Source organism: Taeniopygia guttata, chromosome 4 (assembly GCF_048771995.1).
Source record: "Taeniopygia guttata chromosome 4, bTaeGut7.mat, whole genome shotgun sequence".
Lineage (NCBI taxonomy): Eukaryota > Metazoa > Chordata > Aves > Passeriformes > Estrildidae > Taeniopygia > Taeniopygia guttata.
In genome coordinates this window covers 36,097,527-36,122,454 of record NC_133028.1, presented here as the reverse complement: position 1 = coordinate 36,122,454, position 24,928 = coordinate 36,097,527, and the positions used below count along the sequence as shown (strand labels likewise).

At 39.1% G+C, this 24,928-nt stretch overlaps 1 protein-coding gene across 4 annotated transcripts in view; it reads left to right on the top strand.

The window, feature by feature from the left end:
- GALNTL6 (polypeptide N-acetylgalactosaminyltransferase like 6) overlaps window positions 1–24,928 on the top strand; it is a 434,988-nt gene that overhangs the window by 399,532 nt on the left and 10,528 nt on the right. For all 4 annotated transcript variants that reach the window (XM_030271350.4, XM_072928381.1, XM_072928379.1 and 1 more), the window contains 3 exons: window positions 6,896–7,117; window positions 14,143–14,259; window positions 20,114–20,263. In XM_030271350.4, the coding sequence (XP_030127210.4) occupies window positions 6,896–7,117; window positions 14,143–14,259; window positions 20,114–20,263 (489 nt within the window). The remainder of the gene's footprint in view (window positions 1–6,895; window positions 7,118–14,142; window positions 14,260–20,113; window positions 20,264–24,928) is intronic.

Genomic DNA, 24,928 nt, shown 5'->3' with positions numbered 1-24,928 from the left:
TTTCTGCTGTAGAAATTTACAGAAATTATAAACTTTGTGTTCTGACACTGATGGAAGGATCTTTGCTCAAAACTGAGGGTATAGTTTTTCTCCTTGTGAGTGCTCTGGAGTTTTATATCCTGCTGCTTCTGGTATATTAATCCATACTTGTTGGATGAGCTCCTCCAGTCATTTTGTTCTCTTCTCTGTAATGATTCATTGTAACATTATGCTACTCATATTCCAGAGGAACATAGAGTTATCTTGACTGGATAGATCCCAGTGCACTTTTTAAATACATTTTGTGTAAAACAAACTGTACATCATATGATTTCCAGACAAATTAAATACAGCTGCTTTTAGAGGTAAACCAGGCACTCATTTTGAATTAGCAACAATACTGTGCTTCACGAAACAAAAATAGAAAAACTTAAATTGGTAAGATTATGTAGGTGAAGTGAAAATAGTACCACTAGAGTTTTATTAGGAAGAAAGATTAATATGTCAGTTGTTGCTGAGATTGCTGTGTTATTCTTGGCAAGTAAACAGTAATGTTCCCTCTTAGATTTCACAACCAAAATACAGTTGGACCTCAGACATGCTGTGGTGATTCGTATTTGATTGGCATAACTGAAAGTGATTTTGATGTCCTGTCTCATATGACAAATACCAGCTGGTGACATCCAGCTTCCTGGAAAATGTTCAGATTAAATGCAGGACAATAGGATCTCATTACAGGTTTCAGATGTTCCAGTAGTAGTTTAATATTGACAAAGGTAAAGTCTATTGATTGAGATCAGGGTCAGTTTCATGTGGTGAGATAGACACAAAAGCAGAGAAAAAACAGGTTACGCAGGTGAAATGAAACAAACAATAGAACCATTGTGCTCCTTTGTGACACCTGATAAAAATCTTTAGAACTTCTGGAGAAACTAAGAACAGGAATTACAATCTTATATTAGTACAGCTGCTGCATCTAAAATCTTAATTTGAAAAGATGCACATAGAGGATGGAGGTGTGCTGGCTTGCAGTTAGCTCAGGAGCTCTCTTAAGAGTGCTGTCATCTCAAGCCAGCACAACATCCACAGTGACAAAATGAGGAACTACCCCTCTCCTATTAGGGACTAATCCAGTTAAACTTTGCTTAGAGCTAATATTTATGGACCTGTTCTTTGACATGTCCCTGTCTCACCCTGAAGTTCCATTCTTATGGGCAGTGTCTGCTTTCTTCTCACTGAGTAATATCATGTCTCTTGAAAATGACAGGTGATCTTACACACTTTAAAAAGAGACAGTCATTTTTGATCACAGAGATGTATCTACCCTACTTGTGGGTCTCAGATTCAGTCAAAGAAAGAAACTGAGAGTTTCTAGCCAGGCAAAAAGCCTGGGAAAGAGCTGGAGAAGAATGTAAATAATTCTTTATCTCTCTTGTTTTTCACATTGTTTATAGTTAAGTTCTATCACTGTGCATCAAGCACTTTGCACCAATGCGGTGGATGGTTTTCACTTCAGAACCAATGGAGTTGGTCCTCACGAAGCTCTGTACAAAAGAGCAGTGTATTTTGAATAAATCGGAGTCTTACTCTCACAGCCTTCTGAATCAAGTCTACTCATTCCCATCCTGCCTCGACAGCGACACCCTACTCACTGAACAAAATGGCCCATGAAAAAAATTCTTTTTTCAAGTGCAGAAGTCCTCATTTGTCTCTCTTTCTTCAGTCAAGTTGATTTAAACTTTTTTTTATTGAAGTCTGCTGTGCTGGCTTTGTCTGGGATACAGGTAATTTTCTTGAGAGTAGTTAGTATGGCGCTGTGTTTTGGATTAGTCTAGAAACTGTTAACAATGTAGAGCTATTTTCCTTATTGCTCAGCAGGGCTTGCACTGGGTGAAGGCCTTTTCTGCTCCTCACACCACCACCCCACCCAGCAAGCAGGGTGAGGAGCTGGAAGGAGACACAGCTAGGATGGCTGATCCAAACTGACCACAGGGATATGCCAGACTATATGGCATCAGGCACAGTATATAAAGCTGAGGAAGAAGGAGGAAGGAGAGGTGTTTCGAATGTTGGTGTTTTTCCCCCCCAAGTCACCATTAGGCATGAAGGAGCCCTGCTTTCCTGGAGCCGGCTGAACACCAGCCTTCCCATGGGGAGAGGTGAATGGCTTTGCTTGTGCGAAGTTTTTCCTTTCCCTGTTAAATTGTCCTTATCTTAACTCTTGAGTTCTCTCACTCTTCAGATTCTCTCTCCCACCTCTTTAAGGAGGACTGAGTAAGTGGCTGTGTGGTGCTTACTTGTCAGCTGAGGTTAAACCATGACATTCATGTATCAGTGACATTGTAACTTACTGTCTTGTAGACTATTGTTGAGTAAAAATACAAAGCAAAATTACAGTCTTAAATGTGTGAGTTCATATAAACTTAAATAAAACTTGTCTAAATGTAAGCCCAGTGGTAAAGAATTTACCAGAGAGTAAAATTGTAACAGCGATTAAGATTTTATCAAGAATGTGTAAATGAGCAACTGATGACAGCTGATGACTCAGTGTGGTTGCTGTCACTGTTGTATTCATTTCACAGTTTCTTTGTGACATCTGTTACAACCTAACATATAGAAATATGCATCTACTGAAATACCATTGGCCTTACTTATTCTCATACAGAATTTTTTCACTTAAAATTACAAAAGAGAGAACAAATTGTTATTGGTCTTCTTGGATAGGTCCTGAGAACCTCCTCAGATGTCCACTTAGAGTCCCTATGACTGCTTTATTTTGTGTGTCAATTCATGTAACTGAATAATAATTAATTGATCTTCATTTAATTGTTTTTATTTAATTTTTTTCCTTTTTTTTTTTCCTATTAAGAGTAACCAATCTGGACATCTGTAGCCTTGCAATGAATTTGTCAACCAAGCTAAGCTACGCCATTTACAGCTGTAGAAACATGTTGTCAAGCATTGGAACAGGCTGCCCGGGGAAGTGGTTGAATCACCGTCCCTGGAGGTATTTAAAAGCCATGTAGATGTGACACTTAGGGACATGGTTTAGTGGTGGACTTGGTAGTGCTGGGTTAACAGTTGGACTTGATAATCTTTGAGGTCAGTTTGAATCTAAATGATTCTATGATTCTATTTTTCATTTTTTCTTTTCCACATGCATTTACATGAGATCTTCAGATTGAATCCAAGCAAGAGTGATCTACCAGAAAGATGCACCAGAACTGGTTCTTTCTATAGTGATATTTGATGCCATTTGAGAAACTGGCATTTAAATTATTTTTTTGTAGAAGAAAATTGTAACATTATGCTACTCATATTCCAGAGGAACATAGAGTTATCTTGACTGGAAATCAAGAAATCAAGATGATTCAAATCTAATTCCTGTTGACTCTAAATTATTTGAAGATTAGTTTCACTGTGAAACTTAACTGTCTCATGATGATGAAAATGAAATAAGTGGTTAAATGATGCTGTAAGATGTTCACAAAATGCAACCTAATCTAGTAGGCTCTTAAAGTTCTTTGGCATGCAAGTTCTGGGGCAGTAGACCCACACAGAGTAAAATTCTATCAAAGTCAAACTGGTTAAAGCCTGGTTTACAGCTGCACTCTGTCAAGATTGGGTAGCTATTCAAAACCATTCCCACCTGTGGGGCTCATATGACATGCTCATCTTGTATCTAGCCTCACCTAAGGGTCAGGCAAAAAGAAAGTGACCATTTCCTTCCTCCATCCACTGTGTCAGACATCCACCCAAATTATGGGAATGGCATCTCTGGAAGACTTTTAAAGTACTTGAAATCACATCCTTACCTTGCAGTAAGTAATTTGATTGGTAGGCCTAAAGTGCTCAGAAATGAGGGCTCTAATTTTGGTTGTGCTCATCAGATCGGATGAGTAAAAGCCCAGCAGCTCCCTACCATAATTTGCAGGGAAGAGTTATGCTCCTAAAAGGTTCTCTGCAATTTATCATGCTGCTAGACAGCCACAGAATGGGGATTTTCAGCTTACAAATTCACCCATCTCATCTTGGACAGCCTTTATTTTTGCTCCAGGAACATGCTGTGTTCTAAATAAGAAAACAAATTATGTTTGCCTTTTCTGTGCAAGGTTGGACCAAACCAGCTTTCAGTACAGCAGCTCTTCCTGACTATATTTAATTCAAGTATGGGGAGTTTCAGTAGTAGCCTGGACACATTTATATTAAAGGAAGTATGGTGATTTCTAAGCTTGTATAGTGGTAATAAGGATACAAAATGCTAACTCAGGCTAACTGAGGTCAACAAACTCCTTAAAACTAAATTGTTTAGATGCTGAGTGCTTGCCCCAGAAGCAGCTTCTCACTACTCCAGAACACAGTGTTCTTTTTGGTCATGTTCATAAGTAGTCTGAAGATTTAGAGCTAGCAGATCAAGAGCCTGTATTTTTAAAAACAAACCTATTGAAAGTCTGTATTTTTAAAAACAAACCTATTGAAAGGGCTGCCTCATAAGGGTTTGGCTTATGAAATCAATGTATAAACATAGTAAGGATAATATACTAGTTCATTACAGGCAATTTTTAGCATATGATGGAAAGAACGGTCTTGGAAGAACAGGGAAGCAAAGTTTTAAATAGATTTATCCAAAGTGTCCTACCTGATACTTGGGGAATCATGAGAAGAACTCTTTTTTTTTTTAATACTGTGTTTGGTCGTTTTACACACAAACACACACTAAACCCAAACAGTTATAAGGAAAACAAAAAGTTTTTGACCAGTGAATTAGAATTTTGAGTTAGTGACCAGGTATAATATCAAGGTTTTTGTTGGACTCATGTTTTATCGGTAACAATTATCTAAAGCAAAATACAGTCGTTTTAGTGCAGCCAAGTAACTAAAGAAGGTCCATCAGAGACTACTCTTAGTATAGGTGATGAAAGACTTACCTTGAATTTTTCTTTCCTAAGAGAACTTTTTATTTTTTACTGTACTTTTACAGTATGGCTCTTTTTGTAGTATGTTTTTTAAACATGAAAACAGCATATCAGATGAAATTACTGCAAAAAAAACTATTTTATAGAACGGTCCTAAACTGCATTTTCATTGTGGCAAATGAGGTATACAGCATTGCAGTGAAAGATATGCTAGAAATCACACATATTTTAATTATTTTGGCTTTTTGTTTAATGTTCCTAATAATATTTTTTTTGCCTCATGTACAAAATCTCATCACAGAGTATTTTTATGCGTCAGAAAATTTCTGTGTTACAGGTTTTCTGCTAGAAAGGTGAGATTGTAATTTTTTTTTCTTGTTTTCTTTGTCCTACCCAGTTCCTATTCTTGAATTCTAATTTCTTGTAAAGTTATTTAGGTCTTCATGAAGTTACAACACAAGTCAAACTTATGTGGGGCACAAGCCATTTTTCAATAAGGATATCAGTGTTGTGAATTCTTACATTGCTTTAATGTTACTTGCTTTGTCCCTGCAGGTTTAACATATTTGCTTCACAGAAAGAAAACATAGAAACTTATCTTGCAGTGTCAGCTGAAAGTACTTCCTTTGTTCTTTGTCTTGCTGTCTTTGTATTCAGATAAGCCTTATTAGTTCAGAGACATTTAATTTACATGGATTAATAAAATTCAGGAAAAGAATTTTCCAGTGAATCTTGAAGGCAAGTCAGTATGAATCCAACTTACTTAGATGCAAAGAATGTTCTGAAAAGAAGCATTACCTTATGTTGATGATAATCAAATGTATGTTGTCCTCCAGCTTATTACAGAGTGAATCTCAGCGTTTTGTAGTTAGTGTTCTATAAAAAGAATATTATAAAACTTAATTATCTTGTTTTAACAAACAAAGCAATAAGAACACCCTAGTGTCTCAATGTCATTCAGAGAGATGTTGCTTTGTTGGTCGGATAAAAGTTTATTGGGCAGCTGTGGCAATACAGAATAGACCAAGTCCGTACTCCACTACAACATCTGCATATAAATTTGAGCTGCAGGAGGAATTTTCAAAGCAAACAAAAATACAGAAAAAACGCCCCATTCTTGGTGACAAATAATAATAAAATATATCTCTTCAGTCTGCCCAGAACTTTCCTTTGCAATTGTATTTGTTTTATTTTATAAATTGAGGCAGCTAATTTAATTAATTATAATTTGAATAAATTATTATGCAGCAAAATAGGTAATTCTGTTTCCTATAAAATACCAACAAAAATGGACTTTGTGGAACACAGCCAGAACTGGATTTCATAGAACCTAAATAGTCTTAGATATGTTCATAGGATGAGTGAGTGCAGAAAGCCACAGGTTGTTGTAGCTTCTATCCCATGAGGTCATTTTCTTCAGATCAACTCCTCTTCAGGGCTGCTTGCCCCCAAAAATCCACTTGTAAGACCTCACCCTAAAATTTAGGTAGGAATTTCTTGGTGACTAAGCAGCATCATGGCAGATTGAAACTCAGATGCCTGTCAAATGCAAAGTGAAATACATCAGGAGGAAGAATTTGAATCATTCTTTCACCGTAACAGGTCTGAAATAACAGGGGGAAAAGCAGGGACCAATGTAAGCAGCTGAAAGGAAATTTCTGTTCAATATCCATCATTACTCAAAAACCCATATGAAGAATATGCATAAAGAATGTGAAGGAAAATAAGATGTTCAACAGACAGAAGGCTGTCTCTCACGGAGCCAGCAGGAAAGCAGGGTACTTAGTACTCTGTAGTGTTTGCTCAGCACTGCAATAAAGATAGCACACAGTTACTGGAACTTTTCCAGGTTTAAAGACTGAGAAATGAGACCAGCTAAACTTAAAAATTGCGTGGAATGCTGATTTCGTGTTTTATTTTGTTTAAATTTTTCCCTGTTATGAATATCATTCACTCAAAACACATAGAAATTAATGTTTATTCTTTTTTGTGCCACGCAGAACCTGAAGCGAGTGGCTGAGACATGGATGGATGAGTTTGCAGAGTACATTTACCAGCGACGGCCTGAGTACAGACATCTCTCCACTGGTGACATCTCTGCCCAGAAGGAGCTGCGCAAGCACCTGAAGTGTAAAGATTTCAAGTGGTTCATGGCTGCAGTGGCTTGGGATGTCCCCAAATATTACCCTCCTGTGGAGCCTCCACCTGCTGCCTGGGGGGAGGTGAGGAATAGATCAAATTTAAATGGATCTAACATTTTAGATTGTGGGAAATTAAAATTATTAAATGAGAGTAAACTTGATGTTAAGTAGTGTTATTAAGGAAGTTCACAGGGGTTAAACTGTCCCTGATCTATTGAAATGAGAAACTGTCATGTCTTAGAACTATCACTGTTGCTTTTGTAACTCATTACAGCTTTGTGTGTAGAGAGCATATGATGTATGCAACAATGAGGACAAGAATGAGTAAAAAAGTATGTAGCATTCATTACTGCATGTCGCAGAAGATTTTAGATTCGGAGAATCACCTTAGTAAAAAGGAGGTCTGAAGTCACTGCTTGGAATTTTTTGCATATCTACTGGTACACCTCCTTCTGTCCTTACAATGACAATTGTGTGCAGATGAAGTTATGTTTGCTCACATGTGAAATGTGACAAGCAAGGCCTGGATACTTTCCTTTTAAAAGGACTGATTTTGCTCAGCTATTCTATATATTCTGTAGGTGCTGTCATCACTGAGTACCAATAGCAGACAAGTACAATTTCTCCGTTGATGGATATGGGAAGGGAGACCACAAAAGAGAAACCAATATCAGAGCATCACTGCAGAGCAGGGACTGAGCAAACAGCCAGCTGCAAATCTCCACCTGTGATCAAAGATGTTCTGCATTCAGACCTTTCTGAAGAGCAGAGCTGTAGCAAACCTTTCTTTGACAGCTTGTTTTGTGCAGAAGAAATGAGAACACAAGGAGTGCTAGGAGAGGAAATTACTTCCTTAGTTGCACTGAAAAATTGCTGTGGCCTTTGCCCCCAAGAACTACAGCAGCTTCATGCCATGGATAGGTCACATTTAGAAGGCTCTTTCCTCTCAGTTCATTAAGATATATAAAGAAGGTTTCACTCTTCCAGTGTATTGTCCTACTTTTAAAAAACATAGGAATATCTGTACTGTGAGTTTTAGCCTTTTCTGATTTTTGGAAGATGCTCTTGGGGCTGACAGAAAATTATCTTTCATAGTTGAAATCAGAGGATGAAGTTGAAACTTTGACCAAAACATTCGGTAAGGTCAGGCACAAGTCTACATATTGCCAGTGGTCAAGACTGGACCATTAACTTCTAAACATAAATACCTCTGCCATTCTCCAGAATTTTCATATTTAGAAAGGCAAATTACCTCATAGTGAGATTTCTAAAATAAATTTTTCTGGTACTATCAATACTTAGTTCTACTTTATAAGCTATCAGTTACAGATGTTGAAAATTTATTTATGTCTTACTGTTTGCTACTTCTTGGCAGTAACGAATTCCCTTGTTGTGAAAGTTTCTTCTTTTTGGTCCTGCTGCCCACCTTTTATGAGATTAATGTGTACTGAGAGGTAAGGAATTTATCAGTAGAAGGCAGGCTGGATCAGATTGCTGTGGCTGCTACTGTGATCTTCCTTCACCATCTTTCACATTTGTACATGGGTGCCCTTGGAGGACTAGGATCAGGAGATGTGTAATTTCTCTGGCCAGATGGACAATCCTTAACTCGGTCAAGAGGGTCTAAGAGGAGGAACTTGTGATTCAGGTTTTCATTCTTTTCATAGCAATTTTTATACAATTTTTGCATAAACCCAAGTATTTTTGACAGTAAATCAAAATCATATCAACGGTGTGTGAAATCTGTGCCTTAAAAGTATTTACTAAGTTCTTAGGAAGGATGTGAAGACCAAAGATTTTCTTTTTTGTCTAAAACATACTTTCTCTAAAATAACAGGAAGAGAACTTTCAGCCCTACTTCTCTTGTTTTTCCTGACACCATTACATTCCTGTGCAGTTTTAATTAATTTGTTGGCACTTGTGAGGACCTTAAAAATCCTTGAAGGTCAATGGCTGTGAGAAGCTGAAAGAGGGAAGCAGACTGTAATGTTACTGCTTTGTAAGAATCACACAGCTCTTGAAACCTTGCTGATTGTACACACCAAAAGTCTGTGCCAACACTGACTGTCATTTAGTACCCTCTCTGCTTCTATTTGGAAGTACTTTACATCTGCTTGCCTATGCCAGTCTGAGAAAGAGTAAACAATGAAGTACACAGACAAGTTTGGCTCTAGTATTTTGATATCTAGCTAGTAAAAGCATGTGGTGTGAAAGCAGACATCTCATAAATAGCCTCTGCTCAGCTCCTCTTTTTTTGCAAACATGTTTATTTAAAATCTGACTCTTACATTTCTTGAAAAAAATCTGTTTATGATAGAAAAGAAGGACATTTTGAAAACAGAAAGCAATTTTTTTCTACACTTTTCATGGCCTTATCTCTTATGTGTGTTTGTGCCTTTTGTCCTTGTAGCTGGCAGGGTGTACATACCCTTGATAATCTGTTCTGCGTTGTAACATCTGAAATATGTGCAGTAGAGAAATGTAACAGCAAATTCAGATAGATTAAATTTAGTGGGACTGTCAGTTCTGTGTTTGAGTGATGTAACTGTACTCTTTTCCACTGTGGAAAAGAGAAAAGTTTTCAATTAGGTTTTATTCGTACTCTTTTGAATATACTAGGATGTCTGGTACAAGTTGAAAACAATAATACCCGTCCCATGCTTTTTGTAAGACAGAATAATATATTTGTAATATGTATTTGAAGTCCTGCTACCTAAAACAATAGGTGTAAATTGGCCACGAGGTGTTTTCTTAGGAAGTACTCAAGAATTTACAAGCTGTGATCCAGCATGAATATATTGTGCAGATATCACAGCTTCCAGTATCTTTGAAAACGCATTTTACATTAAATTAATCATATCATATCAGACATTGTAATTTATTTTAGATTTCATGAGTTCTGTAGTCAGGGTGGTGCAAAAAAAAGTTGTTTTACTCAGTCAAAAGGGAATTATTTAATCTTGGTTTCACTTGCTGTTACATAAACTTCAACAATTGAAAGAGGAAGTGACTCAGTGCAGCAGTGCTAAGCTGTAAACCTGAGACTACTCCTTTCTCAGCCCCAAACTCATGAATTTTTACAGCATTGACATGAAAATGTCGCACATGAAGTCAAGTGGCACATTTGAAAAAAGAAGAAAGCCTAAGAACTCACTAACTTCTCTTTCAGTTATTTTCCTTTTTTTAAAATGTGTCATCCTCATACCCTTAATGAGTCAATCTGTGCCCAGCAATTGTCACACATCTGTTTTACAAAAGCGATATAACCCACCCTGCACAGACTGAGTGCTGCACAGTTGGACTGTTCAAATTCTTTTATCAGAATCAATGTCACACTGAGTAAGAGTCCCGTGTTTCTTCAGTGAGGTTTTGGCAGTGCTTAACTTCTTTACCTTTGACTTTTTCTTTTTTATGGCTGACACAAAGGATAAATACTTCTAAAATTACTGTGTATCGGTTGACAGGAGAAGTGGCTCATTTTTATATATTTGATTCATAGACATTGATGGCCCTAGGGTTGAGTATATAAGCAGTGCACTAAAACTGGCTCTAAGTGCTGCTCAAACAAAAAAAAAGTAACATAAATGAATACTGCTAATGTCTTCTAAGAGTTAAATCCATTTTCATATTTAAGGCATTAAATCAGATGTAGGGAGAGTATTATATAAACTGATAGTACAAGGTGCTTCTGTTGTTGCTGTATCCATAAGCATTGTCCTAATACCATCTCCATAGTCACTGTTCACAGATGACAATGTTGAACACACAGTTGTCTTTAGATTGCTACACTTTCCCTCTTTCTGCTTTTGGCACAGAGACTTTCATGTCATGGTGAGCATGCAGGGCAGCTCCCAGATTCCCTGGGAGTTTGGCTCCCACACTCTGGCTCACCCCTCCCAGGCTCCATGAAGGCTGAAGTATATACTTGGGTGACAGCCTGGCTCCAGTGCAGGCGGGGTAAGGCTGCAGGAGCCAGGACATCAGCTACTACCTCAACAGCAAATCTTGCAGGAACTCATTTGCCTGGGAAAAGTTGTAGAGTTGTAGAATTACAAAAGAATATTGGTCAATATAATTGCTGGGCTCTAGGAGGCTGTATTCTCTATGCTTTTACACCTCATCTGCTCTCTCTGAGGACTACAGTGCCCATAGTGAGTTACAATGTCATTTCAAGAAGTATGTATGATGACTTACAGATAGCATCCTGTGCTTTTGTCAGAATTTGTTTAATTCTGAAACAGCCTTTAATATCACCACTTACCATCCTTGTCAGTCCATACATCAAAGTCCTTGGAAGCATGATTTTCCTGTATGCTTATCTGTGTGTACAAATGATGGCAATTAAGGCTGAGCAAAAAAGTTTTGTATGTAGCAACTCAATGCCTTACCAGCATGGCTGATAAAATCTGTCTCCTGTTCATCCCTGGTCTTACAATTGCACAAATAGGAATGTTGGAAATGTCTTAGGATCACTATCTATTTGTTTTTTAGTTGTAACTCATAACCTTAAAAATCCTAAATCCATTGTGCTGTATGACTGGAGACAAGGCAATTCAAAAGCATATTGGTGTATAAATGAGAAGAAAAAAACCCTGTGCTTCTGCTTTCCTTCCTTTGTCCGTGGAAGCATCTTAGGGGATTTGCAGGCTATGTGGTGCTGGTGCTTGGCAGAATGTTCCCCATGGCTCTGGCTCTGGCATGGTGGCTCAGTTCAGTTTCTAGCAACTGCCAAGGCCACACAGAAATGCCAGAGAACAAAAGCACAGACTTGACTGAAATGCCTTATTAAAAAAAGAAAACAAAAAACAAACCATGACCCCTCTGCAGCTGAAAGGATGAAACAAAAAAAAGGATGAGCTAACATGTAAGATGCAAAAAAACAGAGTCAAAACTAACTCAAGCAAATCTTTCAGGAGTAGAAGGGAGAGGGGAGGAAATAAAGAATGTGAGACAGATTCCACCAGTGAAAGAACTAAATGTAGCTTCAGCTCAAGCCTTTTCAAGAAATGGCCTGAACACATTTACTGCACAGTCCAAATGACAGAGACTGGGATGGAGTGATGCCATTGAGATAAAATTATGAAAGCCTTTTAATGCAATAAGCATTAATTGGATGTGGAGTGTATTCACTGTCATTTTACAATTCTGAATCACATAAATATACCCAATTATTAATGGCAATTGTTAGCAGTTCCATTTTAATTAACTTGCATGCTGTAAGAACTGAACTGATTATCATTTAATTTTATGTTAGACCAGAAATCTTTATCTATACAATGGAAATTTAAGTGCATTGAGAAATGATTGAACATTCTCAAAAAAAAATTATACTTGGAGAAGGTAATTCACATGAAACTTTAAAAATAGGACATTAAATTCTATTCCCCTCATTTTTCTTTCCTGCCTCGTTTGCTGGGTAATATGAAAATGCAGGTTGTTGAGAACTAATTGCCTTTCATCTTTGTTATTGTGGGGCTGCCCAGTGCTGGATTGTATGTATGAAGAGCTAGTGTTTTACCTCATCTTTAGCAAACTTTTATTGTATTGAAAATATAAAAAATATCCTAGGACTGGGCTGGTCCAAATGTTTTTTAAATGCTTCTCTGAGCTCTGGTGAAGGATCAAAGGGTCCTGGAGGCAGTTCAAACTGATGTTCCCCCATCTTTTACCCAGTCTGCAATTTTCTAAGCGAAACAAATTCACTTTCTGAAACCTTTCTGAGAGTTTTTACATTTTACAGTTTTTACATTTTCTCACTAGCTGTTGCTTTCCCATCTGTGTAAATCTTTCTTGAGCATGGTTCACAGACTCGATCCCACCCCTGCAGAATCAGAAAAAGAGCAGAGTAGCTCTGGCATGTGTCTTGCATGCACAAGGATTTCCCTTCCTTGCTATGTTTTGTGTAATGCTGTGAAGTTTTCCATCCTCTGGATGTGTGTGAGGTTTGCAGGGGCAATGTGTACATTTCTCTGGCATATTATGGCAACAGCAGCAACTTCTAACATATTTTTCATGAAAAAGCACGAATGACTACTCAATTGTATCTCCATTCTAGAAAGCATCTAGTTTTCTTTCAAAAAAGGATCAAAGTAGCATCCAGAATGTCAAAATATGCACCTGCTTTCTCTATATTATACATTTAGAATTTGTGCACGTTTCCATGCACTTTGATTACTTAGTTTCTGTTTATCTCATTGAGAGAGTAAGTTTCTTTAAGAAATCCTTTTCATTATGGAGGTGTCTAAAGGATTTTTAACCATCCCAGCGAAGGAACTCGGGAGAAATGTGTGTGGATTTGCAACACAAAGTTAGGATTTTGCTCTTTCTGGTAGCAGTGGGCAAATCTACTTTTCAACCCGATGTTTCAGAGAAAATTTACCTGTCAGCAGTAGTACATAACTGGTATGATTGATAGTCACAGATTAATTATTACTCAGTTGCTTCAGCCTCAAGAACAAGATTTTCCTTTTAAGAACAAGTTACACTACAATGTTTGCAGCAGGCATTCAGGAGGAACCTCCATTGGTAAGCATAGGTTTCAGTACAGATTTGTTAAGTACTTTTTAAAAGCCTAAGTTTCAGTGCAGACTTGTTAAGTGCTTTTTAATTTTATGCACTTCAGGGAGTAATGTGTGACCTTATCTACAATGGTGTTATTGTGTAAAAGTAAGAGCATGGATTGGAGCAAAGCATGCCTGAATTTCTAATGCATGCTGACTGCTCCTGTGTCTGGTTGAGACTCATACAGAAATCACTCCCTTCCAATACTGTTGATCTCTCTTGCTCTCATAGGATGGAAAAAGCAGTCAGACAAGCTTTGAACTTCTCAAACTCTTTTTAGTTTTTTTGCATGAAGGTATTTCATAAGACCTACCTTTCATTTGTTAAGCAGAATATTTCAAACTTTGCTTCTTCTGAAGATGCTTCTATAAAGAGTAGTTCATTCCAGGACACAGCTCTCTACCCTGTAAAAAGTAACTCTTACCAGTTTTATGTAACTGATAGTCAATCTCAAGTCCTTCAGAGCTAAACTCCTGAAGCCCTGACGCTGAAAGCTCAATTCTGCAGCCCAGTTTAATGTGAAATGTTGCTGCTTGGTTTTGCAGATTCGAAACGTGGCAGCCAACCTGTGTGTGGACAGCAAACACGGAGCCACAGGGACTGAGCTAAGGCTGGACATTTGTGTGAAGGATGGCTCAGAACGAACATGGTCACATGAACAGGTATTTTAGTGGTGCAAAGAGAGAACAACACTTCTGCTTCTCTTTCCCAGTTTTTAAACATTTTCTGATAGCTTCTCTTTTTCTTAAGGTAAAACAGAAATCATTTAGAAATGTAGAAATATTTTTGAATTATTACTGACCTTAATGGCGTATACAAAATACTCCTTAACATAACTTAAGAAATTCCAACAGCCACCTGAGCTATCTTCATTTCCAAAAGTAATTGCAATGCCCAGAGAGCTTTTTGAAGCCCCATTCTCCTCCAATGTATCACGAAAACGTTGATTTTGGTTGAGTTACCTGAAAACATTTTAACTATAGTACCAAGCCTTTTACAGCTCCAGTCATTGTCTGTTTTTACACTTTTATCTCAATAAGCAGTTATATTTTAAACAAATATGAGGCATAAGTGAGATAAATGGGTAAAAGCAAGCAAAAAGCATTTCAAAAGACAAGGAATTATAAAGACTCAAAAAAGGCTTTTATTTAGATTGGTTACGTAGAAAACTATTAGTCCTCAGGAGTCTGTAGGAAAAGAGCTCTAATTTTTTACTCATTGTGAGTCCATAGGAAGGGGATCATGACTTACAGGCTGTGGGTCTTGCCAACATGAGTAAGGAGAATCCAGATGAAAAGTGCAACCTGACCGTTTATCAGCAAATTTAGTGAGTGGGTGATTCTTTCACAGGAAAAGGTCCCAGATTAGTAAAAGATTTCTAATGCTGAGGAGAAGAATTGACCTGGCAGTCACACAACACTTTGTAAAAACTTAAAAGCTCAGGAGAGAGGAGTTCTGAGGGGTATTTGAAGTGCTGAGGTCAAAAAAGCATGCTCTGAGGATACTGAGAAATGCAGGAGGAGAGCTGCAAGTGAATGAAACCAAGAAGCTGAAAGATTCTATTTAGGTAAATGACAACATGGCCCAAAAAATGAAGTTGCTGAAAGAAGAATTCTTCAGATAGCTATCAAAGATACTGCATGGGGATAGGGTTTCAAAACTAGATAAATATAATTGTTTTGTTTCTGAAAGACAGTAATTCGGGGAGTTAATTGAAAGAAGTTGTATGGTCCAGACTAAACCCATCACAGCGTTCTCTGGCTTTAAAATCTGCACAGCTCCAAACCCTCCTCAAGAGGGGAGGGGGGAATGCTGAGAATGACAGATACAAGAAAAGAAGAAAAAAGAAAAAACGTTGGATAAGGTGAGATAAGAAAAAAATGCTAGCAGAGAAAAGGGAGACTTGAAATATAATTTGAAAGAGTAAAGGCTGGAACAAAGGGGAAATGATACGAAGGGAGAAGGATGGTAGGGAGAAATCGATGTGTGTGCCCTGGGTGCTCGACGTGTCCCGCAGGGACAGCCCGAACTGTCTCCGCCGGGCTGCCGGGGAATAGCGCATCCTCTCGCATTGCCGCAGGGCGCGGAAAGCGAAAGCTGCGGAAATCTGCCCGGCAGCGGCGCGGCCCTGCGGAGCGCCGGGCGGGCGGCAGGGGGCAGCGCGGCCCAGCGGAACGGATCCGCCGACACACGGCCGGCCCGGCTCCTGCGGGGCCAGCGCCCCTCACGGCCGGCTCCCCTCGGCCTGCCGCGCTCAGGCCAGCTCCCCTCACGGCCGGCTCCCCTCACGGCCAGCGCCCCTCACGGCCGGCTCCCCTCGGCCTGCCGCGCTCAAGCCAGCTCCCCTCACGGCCGGCCCCCCTCACGGCCGGCCCCCCTCACGGCCGGCCCTCCTCACGGCCAGCCCTGCGCTGCTGTCACACAGCTCCTCTTTAGCTCTCACGGCATTTGTAGCCTCGATGAGTTCTGCATACACCAGTAGAAACTGGCGGAATTAATGAAAGTATCAAGTATTTTATTATCGTATTTGGAATAGCATGGATTGACGCTGAGGCGGACTTGTAACTTCTGGTATAAATTTACAGATTTCAGTGGCAAGCTTGATGTGACTGGTGCTACACGCATCGGTGCCAGAGAGAGATGATCCTTTGTGCCACTGGATTCACGTCGTGTTACCAGGGCAGGAATTAAAGGCTGACAGTCTCGGCCACCACGCCAGGGGCACAGCCCTTTAGCAGACCCCAGGAGAGAAAAATAACCTTCCACCTTAGGGCTGTGCAAGCCCCGCTGGGCAAGCAGCAGTCAAAAGGTTTGTGGGGCACTTGCAGGCTTTCTGGTAAACAGGAGATGGGTGAGAAGTGATGATGTGTCACTGAGGTTTTGGAAAACTTCCCCAAACCAGAGGGGAAGAAAGGAGACCGGAGGATATGTCCCAGCACTGCATTCTTCCATCTCTGTCTGCCCAAAGCTAGCTTTTGGCTTCAGGGGAAACTGAGGCTTTGCTGGACTGATAACCAACAGCAAAGGAAAATGACAAGTATCACTGTCTCTTATCAAGTTCCCCAGCCTTGCCAAGGAATGAGTGGACAGACACCATCTCTAACATGGCTCAGCAAGTGCCCAGCTCTTTCTTCTGTACTTGGAGGTATAGTTCAAGCCAGAGCCCAGCGCTGAAATGTAACATTTAATCTCTGGATTGGGGTACACATTGTCCCCTCAAGTGTAATGGCACAGTCGAACACAGTGCCAGCTGACAGACCCCAGCCAGACAGTGAGTAATTAAGCGATATTGCCAGGCTGGAAAGCATTAATGGCATCAAAAGGGCCTTTGTCCTACAGACAGTCCCAGGCCAATGGCTCTATCAGGCAATCATTCTATCAGGCCCCATGCCAATTGTAAATGAAGCTGGAAAACTGTATTTCCCACTTACTGCATGACAGGGCTCGGCTACATGAAAAGGCAAAGCATGAGGGCTGAGGGGTTGCTTGATTGCAAACACAGAGGATGGGGCTGTGTTTTACAGACTCCGGTATGAGAGAAAGCAAAAGAGGAGAATGAGCAACCACTGAGCCAGGACAGAGGGTTTCTTGGGTCCAGCAGGGAACAGTGAACAGCAACTCCATGTGTTGCAGGTGAAGAATCAGCCTGCTGTTTGTTATTGATGTGACTGGGAATTTCGTGCAGCCTTGTTTCAGATCAACAAGCAGTCAAAAATGAATTAATTACAAAAAGGGTACAAAAGGCTCAGCCATTTCTTGTAAAATCTGACAGAGTTTGTTTCTAACAAAGGAACAATGAAATCCAAAGTGACAAGTGGTGGCAAAGCAGAACATTATAGACTCTGGGCTCCAGCTAATAACATGTAGCATTGTTGGACATTAAGCAATGGAGAGATAATATTTATATTGGCCAGATTCAGTTTTAGCTAGAGGAAAATTGCTGTTTAAAAGGGGAAAGCTTTGAATTATGAGATTGGAAAGATTGTACACCTTCATGTTGTGTCTGTAACTGTAATTAATCTTAATATTAATTGGATGTATAGAGAAGTATAAACTTTTTTCTGATTTTTTTTCTCTTCTCACTCTTAGTCCTAAAACTGAGTTCCTGTCCCTAGCAAGGTTGGTTTTATAATATCACTAGGGAGAAGACGTACTTGTTGGTTTTAGAAAAAAATGTTTTTTAAAAATGGGAGGATAAAGAAGGAGGAAAAAGAATCTAAGCTAGTCTAAACATTAAGATCTAGTATTACACAGATCCTCATTTTCAGCGGAAGGGAATAAAAACCCTCTGCTATTACCATGTCTTGACTTGCAAACAGGACACAGCCCTGATAGTCTTCAGAAACCACTGAGTGGAAAAGAGCAAAGGAATAGTTTGGATCAGTATGATCTAATTTAAAGTCTGGCTTGAGCTCTTTCAGGTGTACTGATGCATTCAGTAGGGTAGTAGTCCTCAGGCCAAGGTCCAGAGAGCAGCAAGAATTGGTCCCTCAGCTCACAACTCATGCACAGAATGAGAAATTTGGTGAGCCACCCACTGGGAAAGATGAAGCTGGTCCTGAAATAGAATCTCTCTCTGCAGTAGTACTAATGAGAGTGAGAATATCACAGAAGCACTGTTCCACACCATTCCTCTAGGTATTTCTTATTCATTACTTTGAAGTCTAGGTTTATTATGTGTCTGAAGAAAGGTAAAGGATAAGATAAAGAAAATGGCTTTTGTTGGCGTTTCGTTAAAGGAAAATTGTCTTAGGCTTCTCTTTTCCTGAAGAAACAGCAGTGTATTTTTTTTTCTGTACCAAATCTTACTTCTGTCTTTGCTTGTGAAATGATAAGTTATTGTAGGGAGTCCATGATGATGCTTCAAAGAAACATGAAGAAAAGTGAAAAAAGATTTAACCTTTTGAAAAGCAGAAATTGCTTTGAAAATGAGGTTAAAGCTGACCACTGAATTTTACTGCAGATAAATGTAAAATGCACTCTGGGAAATGAAAGAAATAAGCAGGACACAGAGACAGATTAAGAAAACATTCTCTAGAAGACTTATAATGCAGGTATAAATAGAGAGTAACAGCAGCTAACAGAGCAAAAAGGGCTTACAACAAGAAACATTAGAAAAAAAAAGGTACATATTCTGATATATACTTGTGTTTGGGTCCTACGAGCCAAGAGAGACAGTAAGACCTTTCAAATGTGATATTCAGAGGATGGTACTGCACTGAAGATGAAGTATTTTTGAGAGGTGTTTCTTTTAGGAAGACTATGGAAAGAAGATCACTATAGCAATGAAGAGGTTAAAACCTGGGAACCACTACAGAATTGTTCAGGATTAGACCCACTTGATATTTATTAAGCTTCAGTTTATAGCTGGTTCTGTCAGGGAATGTACACGCTGGAGGAGCAGGGTGCTAGATAAGGGCCAAAAGGAGCTGCGGTGAGGTGTTGGAGACTGTCTGAATTCAGTATAGGGAGCTGAACTCAGTATGGGGAGCTACTTCTCTGGATAACGAGCCTGTGTGCATTTGCACATGAACCATCTCAGCTGAACAGTTACTACTAGCAAAGTTTGCTCATTTAAAGAGAGCTTCACTTTCTCAGTGTTAGTGTCTTTTTTTTTTCCTATGGCAAATCAAAAGTCATGCAGAAAGCTGAAGAATAGCACTCAGTCAAAAAAAGAAAAAAAAAAGAAAGAAAATAAAATAACCTCACAGATCTTGACAGAGCTTCTGGGTAGTAATTTACAGCCTGCAACTTCTTTTCTGCAAGGATTGGTCCATGGAAAGGAAAATGCACTCCACGTCTTTAAATTTGATGCTGTCAGAACTGTCACCTTCATCTGATGATTGAAAGACTGCAGTGTCACAGCATCACTTCAGACAGCTGCTGTCTAATTGAGAAGGATTCCTCTATTAACTGTGACCCTCCATGACTCCTCTCAGGCAGTGAGAAAAAGGGCTTTGACAAGATGCCTGTAGCTCACAGGTTTCAAAGTAGAAAGATGAAGATCATTTAACATGTGTTGTTTGGGGGGAAAAGACAGTTGAGAGAGGCGATGGTAACAGTGTCCCTTATAAACAGAAGGAAACTGCTCATTAAACACAGGAAAGAGGCTGTGATGGGAAAATCTCTCTGGGCAGCTTGTTCAGACCCAAATGAGAGCTAAAGGAACATCACTGGCAGTGGCTTTCTGAGTCCTAGGGAGCTGAAATCTTGGTGCCTACAGGTGCTGCTTTAACTGGGGTAACTAAAGACTTTAATGAGCATATCCCCTGTTCTCTCTGCAGTACTTTGTCACTAGAGATTTTTTCCTTCTCTGACACTGGGATTGTGCCTTCCTGGGGTATATTCTACATGGCCACTGATGCACTTTAATTAAGGCAGTTGGCATCACTGAATCGTACACAAGCAGGACCTCATTTAACCAGCATCTGGGGTGTGCAAAAAAGGAATCCTGCATTAATATTTTGTGTGTTATTTTAAACGTTTTTCACTAATAATATGTGATTGTTTTCCCAGCTCTTCACCTTTGGTTGGAGAGAAGACATTCGGCCCGGGGAGCCACTTCACACCAGGAAGTTCTGCTTCGACGCCATCTCGCACAGTAGCCCTGTCACACTGTATGACTGTCATGGGATGAAGGGAAACCAGCACTGGAGCTATAGGAAGGTCAGAGTCACTGTGGGGCATCTCAGAGGTTCAGACCATCTTGAGCCTGTATTCAGTTTAGCACAGGCTTGTGCTTTCCTGTCAAAGCAGTTCTGTTTTACAATCTACCACATCCTATTCTGTTTAATTTTGTGGTAATCTCTGTAAACATATTCATGTTCCTTTTGAGCATTCAGATATTTAGGTCAAATTTAAATGAAAATGGATCTGATCCAGCTCAGAGGGTGTCTGTATTGGATCTGTTCCCTGAAAGGTTTTTAACCATTCTGGCGCTTCAAGATGCTTGTGTCATTTTAACAGAGGCACTGGTGGAAATATTTTCATCCAATGTGACAGCAGCAAGACATGCTGCTCATGAGTTAAATGTACTTTACTATATTTTAAAGATTATAAGTGGCAGAAAAATCTCCCTCAAAAACCAAAACAAACAAACACACAAACAAAAAAAACCAACAAAAACAAAAACCCACCCAACATTAAAAGCACTGCTGTAAGCCCAAAAGAGGCAGGAGTTCATAAACTAAAGATAAGCTGCTTAGACACTACTTTGATCTGCTGAATTTCAGCCCATTTTTATAAATCATTGAAAACAGGAGGTCAAGCTAGAAAAATCAGAGCTTCAGTTAGGGTAAAAAGTCTTGGTAATGCTACTGATTCATTGTTGCTGTTGTTGTTAGGGGTTTTTAATAGTTTATCAGCAAGTTGTCTTGATTAAAGATTTTACTAATAAACTATGTATTCCATTCAGCATAAGGATTTCTCTGAAGTGCTGAGGATTTCTCTCACACATGCTTCAGTTTTCTTTGACCATTGTGCCTTGCCCTTCATGTTATTTAAGCTGAGGCCAGAGCACTAGGAAATGGTCTTTGCCAGATAAACCTCAATACTGTTTTCTAGTTTAAATATATATATAGTACAAAACTAATTCAAAACCGTTAAAAATAGGTTTCTCCTGATGCTTTTTTTCTGAGTGCCTACTTATTAGCTTGTGCCTTTTTACCTTATTTATGTTGCAAATCGAGGTCCATCATAAGATTTTCCAGAAATGTAATCCCTTTGAAGCTGAGGTATTACTTGTAAGAAAGTTAGAATATATGGGGCAGATATTTAGAGGATATAAATTGTGGTGGTTGTATTGCTGCCTATCTGACTTTATAATGCAGTAATAATCCGTTCTTGCTTCAAAACCCTTCCGATTTATCTTTTGCCTATCCAAGCTGCAAATCAAAAAGCTTTCATACCCTTAACACTTCATTGTTGCTTAATATAGCCAGTTCATAAGACAAAATGCACTCTGTAAGGCTCATCACCTTTGATGAGGACAGAATATAGCAGGTAACGGAAAAAAAAATGACATTTGTAAAAAATACACAGTGTAAGTTTTATTAAATTCTCTTCACAGCTTCATTTTTAATTTCCACAAGGCTGACAGGACTCATATAAAAATTCTCAATGCAAGACAGGCATTTCCATCTCAGCAAGAAACACCACAAGTTTTGTTATGATGGAAGTACTGACACATTCTTAACCGTAATCCCAACCTGACAGAGAGCTGGTCAATTTGCATAAACCTTCAAGTTAAGAAACTTCATTGGAATAATAGAATTCTATATACATGGTTTTCTTTAAGCTTACTTTTAGTTTGCTATACAGTAAGTATTTTTTAATGTTTCCTATAATCTGTTTCCTCAGATAAAGGGCAGATTTATATTAGAGATTTCTGGTAGTATAGCTACACCTTCAAAAACCTTATATGCGATATAATCCTTTTCCAGCTTTGAAAGCATCTGGGCAATAGACCTTTTAGTGTTTTCACCTCTACAAAACAAAAACCGATCTGTGCTAGAGCCTTTTACCTAGGGAATGCTAGAGCCTTTTACCTACGAATAATAATGTGGTTAAGAAAGAAGTGTTTCCTTTTAAAAAACAGAGAGCAAGTCAGCCACTCTCTTCTGTTCTCTGCTCCACTTATAGACACTATAACTTCCTAATGGTCATGTATCCATCCTGCCAAAAATACTTCTCATGCTTTAGGAGAAATGACTTTGCTTGTCAATGTCTTCTAAAATGCCTAATAAGAAACATTTCTTATCTTGATCTCATATTATTTCTATAAAACTAGAACATAAGAGGCTTTTATTAATTTAAAGATGAGTCTCTTCTCATTATCATTTGCATCTTGAGTCACTGATAAAAAGTTACGGCTGTAAAGTGATTACAAAGTGCTGCAAATGCAATTTGAAGCCAGGCACCATTTTCATATTCCATATTCTTATAGCATAGAAATCGTAACAACCTGTTTTTGGATCCTTGTGAGTAAAAACAGCTTAAATATTTTAGTGGCAAGTAGAATACATTAATATTTTACTTTGGGTAAGGAATGCTCTTCTGGAAAAAATCTACAGCCTATCCCCATTACATGCACTTTGCTTCTCATTGCAGTGCAGTCTCAGAGCGTGCAAACCACATTCTTTTCAGATGAATGAAGCCAAAACTACCACTAATAAACATGTGTCAAAAAACTGTTCTTATTCCCATACTGCTTAAACTACATCTGGGCAGCTATTTGAAAGTCTTGTAAGTCTGCAGTATTAAGTAATCAATTTTCTTAGGACCAATCTGAAATACTGGTCTACAGCCAAGTATACCTTTGAGAAAACTCTGTAAGAAGCAATGGAGCAGAATAAATCCAAGCAGTACTGCAAACATTGCTGTGGGTTGTAAATAGAAGAATGTGAGTAATGCCAGGACAAAAAATATTGGCACCATATTGGAGCAATGTAAGACATTAGATAGATAAGTGTAAATAACCTGTAATTATTAGATATTTGGGAGAATGGCTTTAGCTTCTCAAGCTAAAGCCATTTCTTTGACTCTGTTTGGTATTCCTAAGCATGCCAGAGCCAATGATGAACAGTGCCTACAAATTTCTGTTACTCATTGTGAAGGAATACACCTCTGGTTTTCAATGTAGTATCATTCTGGGCTGACAGGTAGTGCACTGATTCTGGTAAAGTATGATTCAGTTTATGTGCCACAGGCCCACTACTGCTATTTGTAGAGCAGAAGTATCCAAGAGAGGGCTGATTTAGTAGGTCTCTAAAAAGAAACAATTGTGCAAAATCAATTTCATTATATGGTAATTCTAGCCTGAGCCTAGTGATTATGATAGATGCTAGACTGACAGCATCAAAATCTGTGCCCAGAGGACAGGGGTTTGCTCATAGTCTCCTGACAGCTGCAGGGACAAACTGTAAGAGTCGGTTCACTCGTCACGCAGGAGATGTGTAGATTATTCCCTCAGACAAACTAAAACATGTCATAGTGATAGTGGCTTTTATCATACGGTCTTCAGTCCTGCTGAAACTGAACTGGAGCTACCAACTTATTTTAGATAAACTACCACAGCCACCAGCTGATAATGACTTCCAGTTGCTCTTGACTTTAGCCATAGTTACAGCAGTATCCTATAAGAAATGAAAGGCTCTGTGTGTCATTACCAACCCCCCTGAACTGTCAAGACCATTTATCGTATGGAGGAGTTTATCCTTCTGAAAATAATCTTCAGGCTTGCCTTCATGCAGAAGGAAAAAAATATTCTGCTGTTTTCAGATGTTAGAAATGTCTCCACAAGAGTGCATGTTGTTTCTCAATATTGGTGTAAAGAGGAATTTATATATTTGTCTTGTAAATTTCTTCTCTGGGATGCACGCAACTGTTACCCCTTGAAGTCCTAAACCTGTTTCCACTAAAATCCAGTGGAAGATAAGACCACTGGGCTTTGACCTTAAATCAGCATAAGCTTGAGATGATAAATTAACAGGCCTTTATAGATAGCTAAGTCAGCCAGAAGTTTTTCCAGAGTGGTAACTCTGTCCCTATTCTTAAAAGACACTCTTCTTTCCAAATAACCATGCTCTCTAAATAAAAGCAGCAATAATGCTTCACTCAAAAATTTTCTGCCTGTGATATTTCTGTAAGAAAGACTGCCAGCGTTCTGGAAAGGCTGGAGTGTTTTTCATGGCAAGCTTTTTGTGCTGAAGCTGTTTCCTTTCTTCTTGAACCAGCTATCTTATTAAAGCTTCTAGCATTCCAACTTTGACTTCCTAATATCTTGGCTGGCCCTCATGCCCAGCTATACTGCAAGAAAAAACATATGCCCCCTTCCTTCAAGGTCCCATATTAGGCAGGGTGTCCATGGCACAGTCACTGTGTCCTGATTTCGGACAGTGCCACTCCATCAAGATCTTATTATACAGGAGGAGCTGGCAAGGTGCAGATGGGTGCCCGCACCAGCCCATATGGTGCCTGGCAGTTCTTACAGGCCCACCTCATCCTAGCAGGGACACAGTAGTCTTTTGTACACAGTACAGTTGCCCCCTTCTTGCAAGCTCAAGTATCCTGCCTGCTGTCCTTGTAGAACACAAGAGAAAGGCCTCTACTCATTTGGTTTGGTCCTGTCAGCTTTGATGGCATCCCTCTGAATTTTGGTCTGGGGCAGGGGTGTGTGTTTATCCACTGCTTTTAGGGAAAGGCCAGTGCTGAAAGTAAAAGAGTGTGAAAAGCAGATATAACAGCATTCCATTCAGCCAGAGCACAAGGTACTTTTGACCTGGTTCTTTATTGCATATATTAATTTTAAAAAGAGGCATTGTACTTTACCAT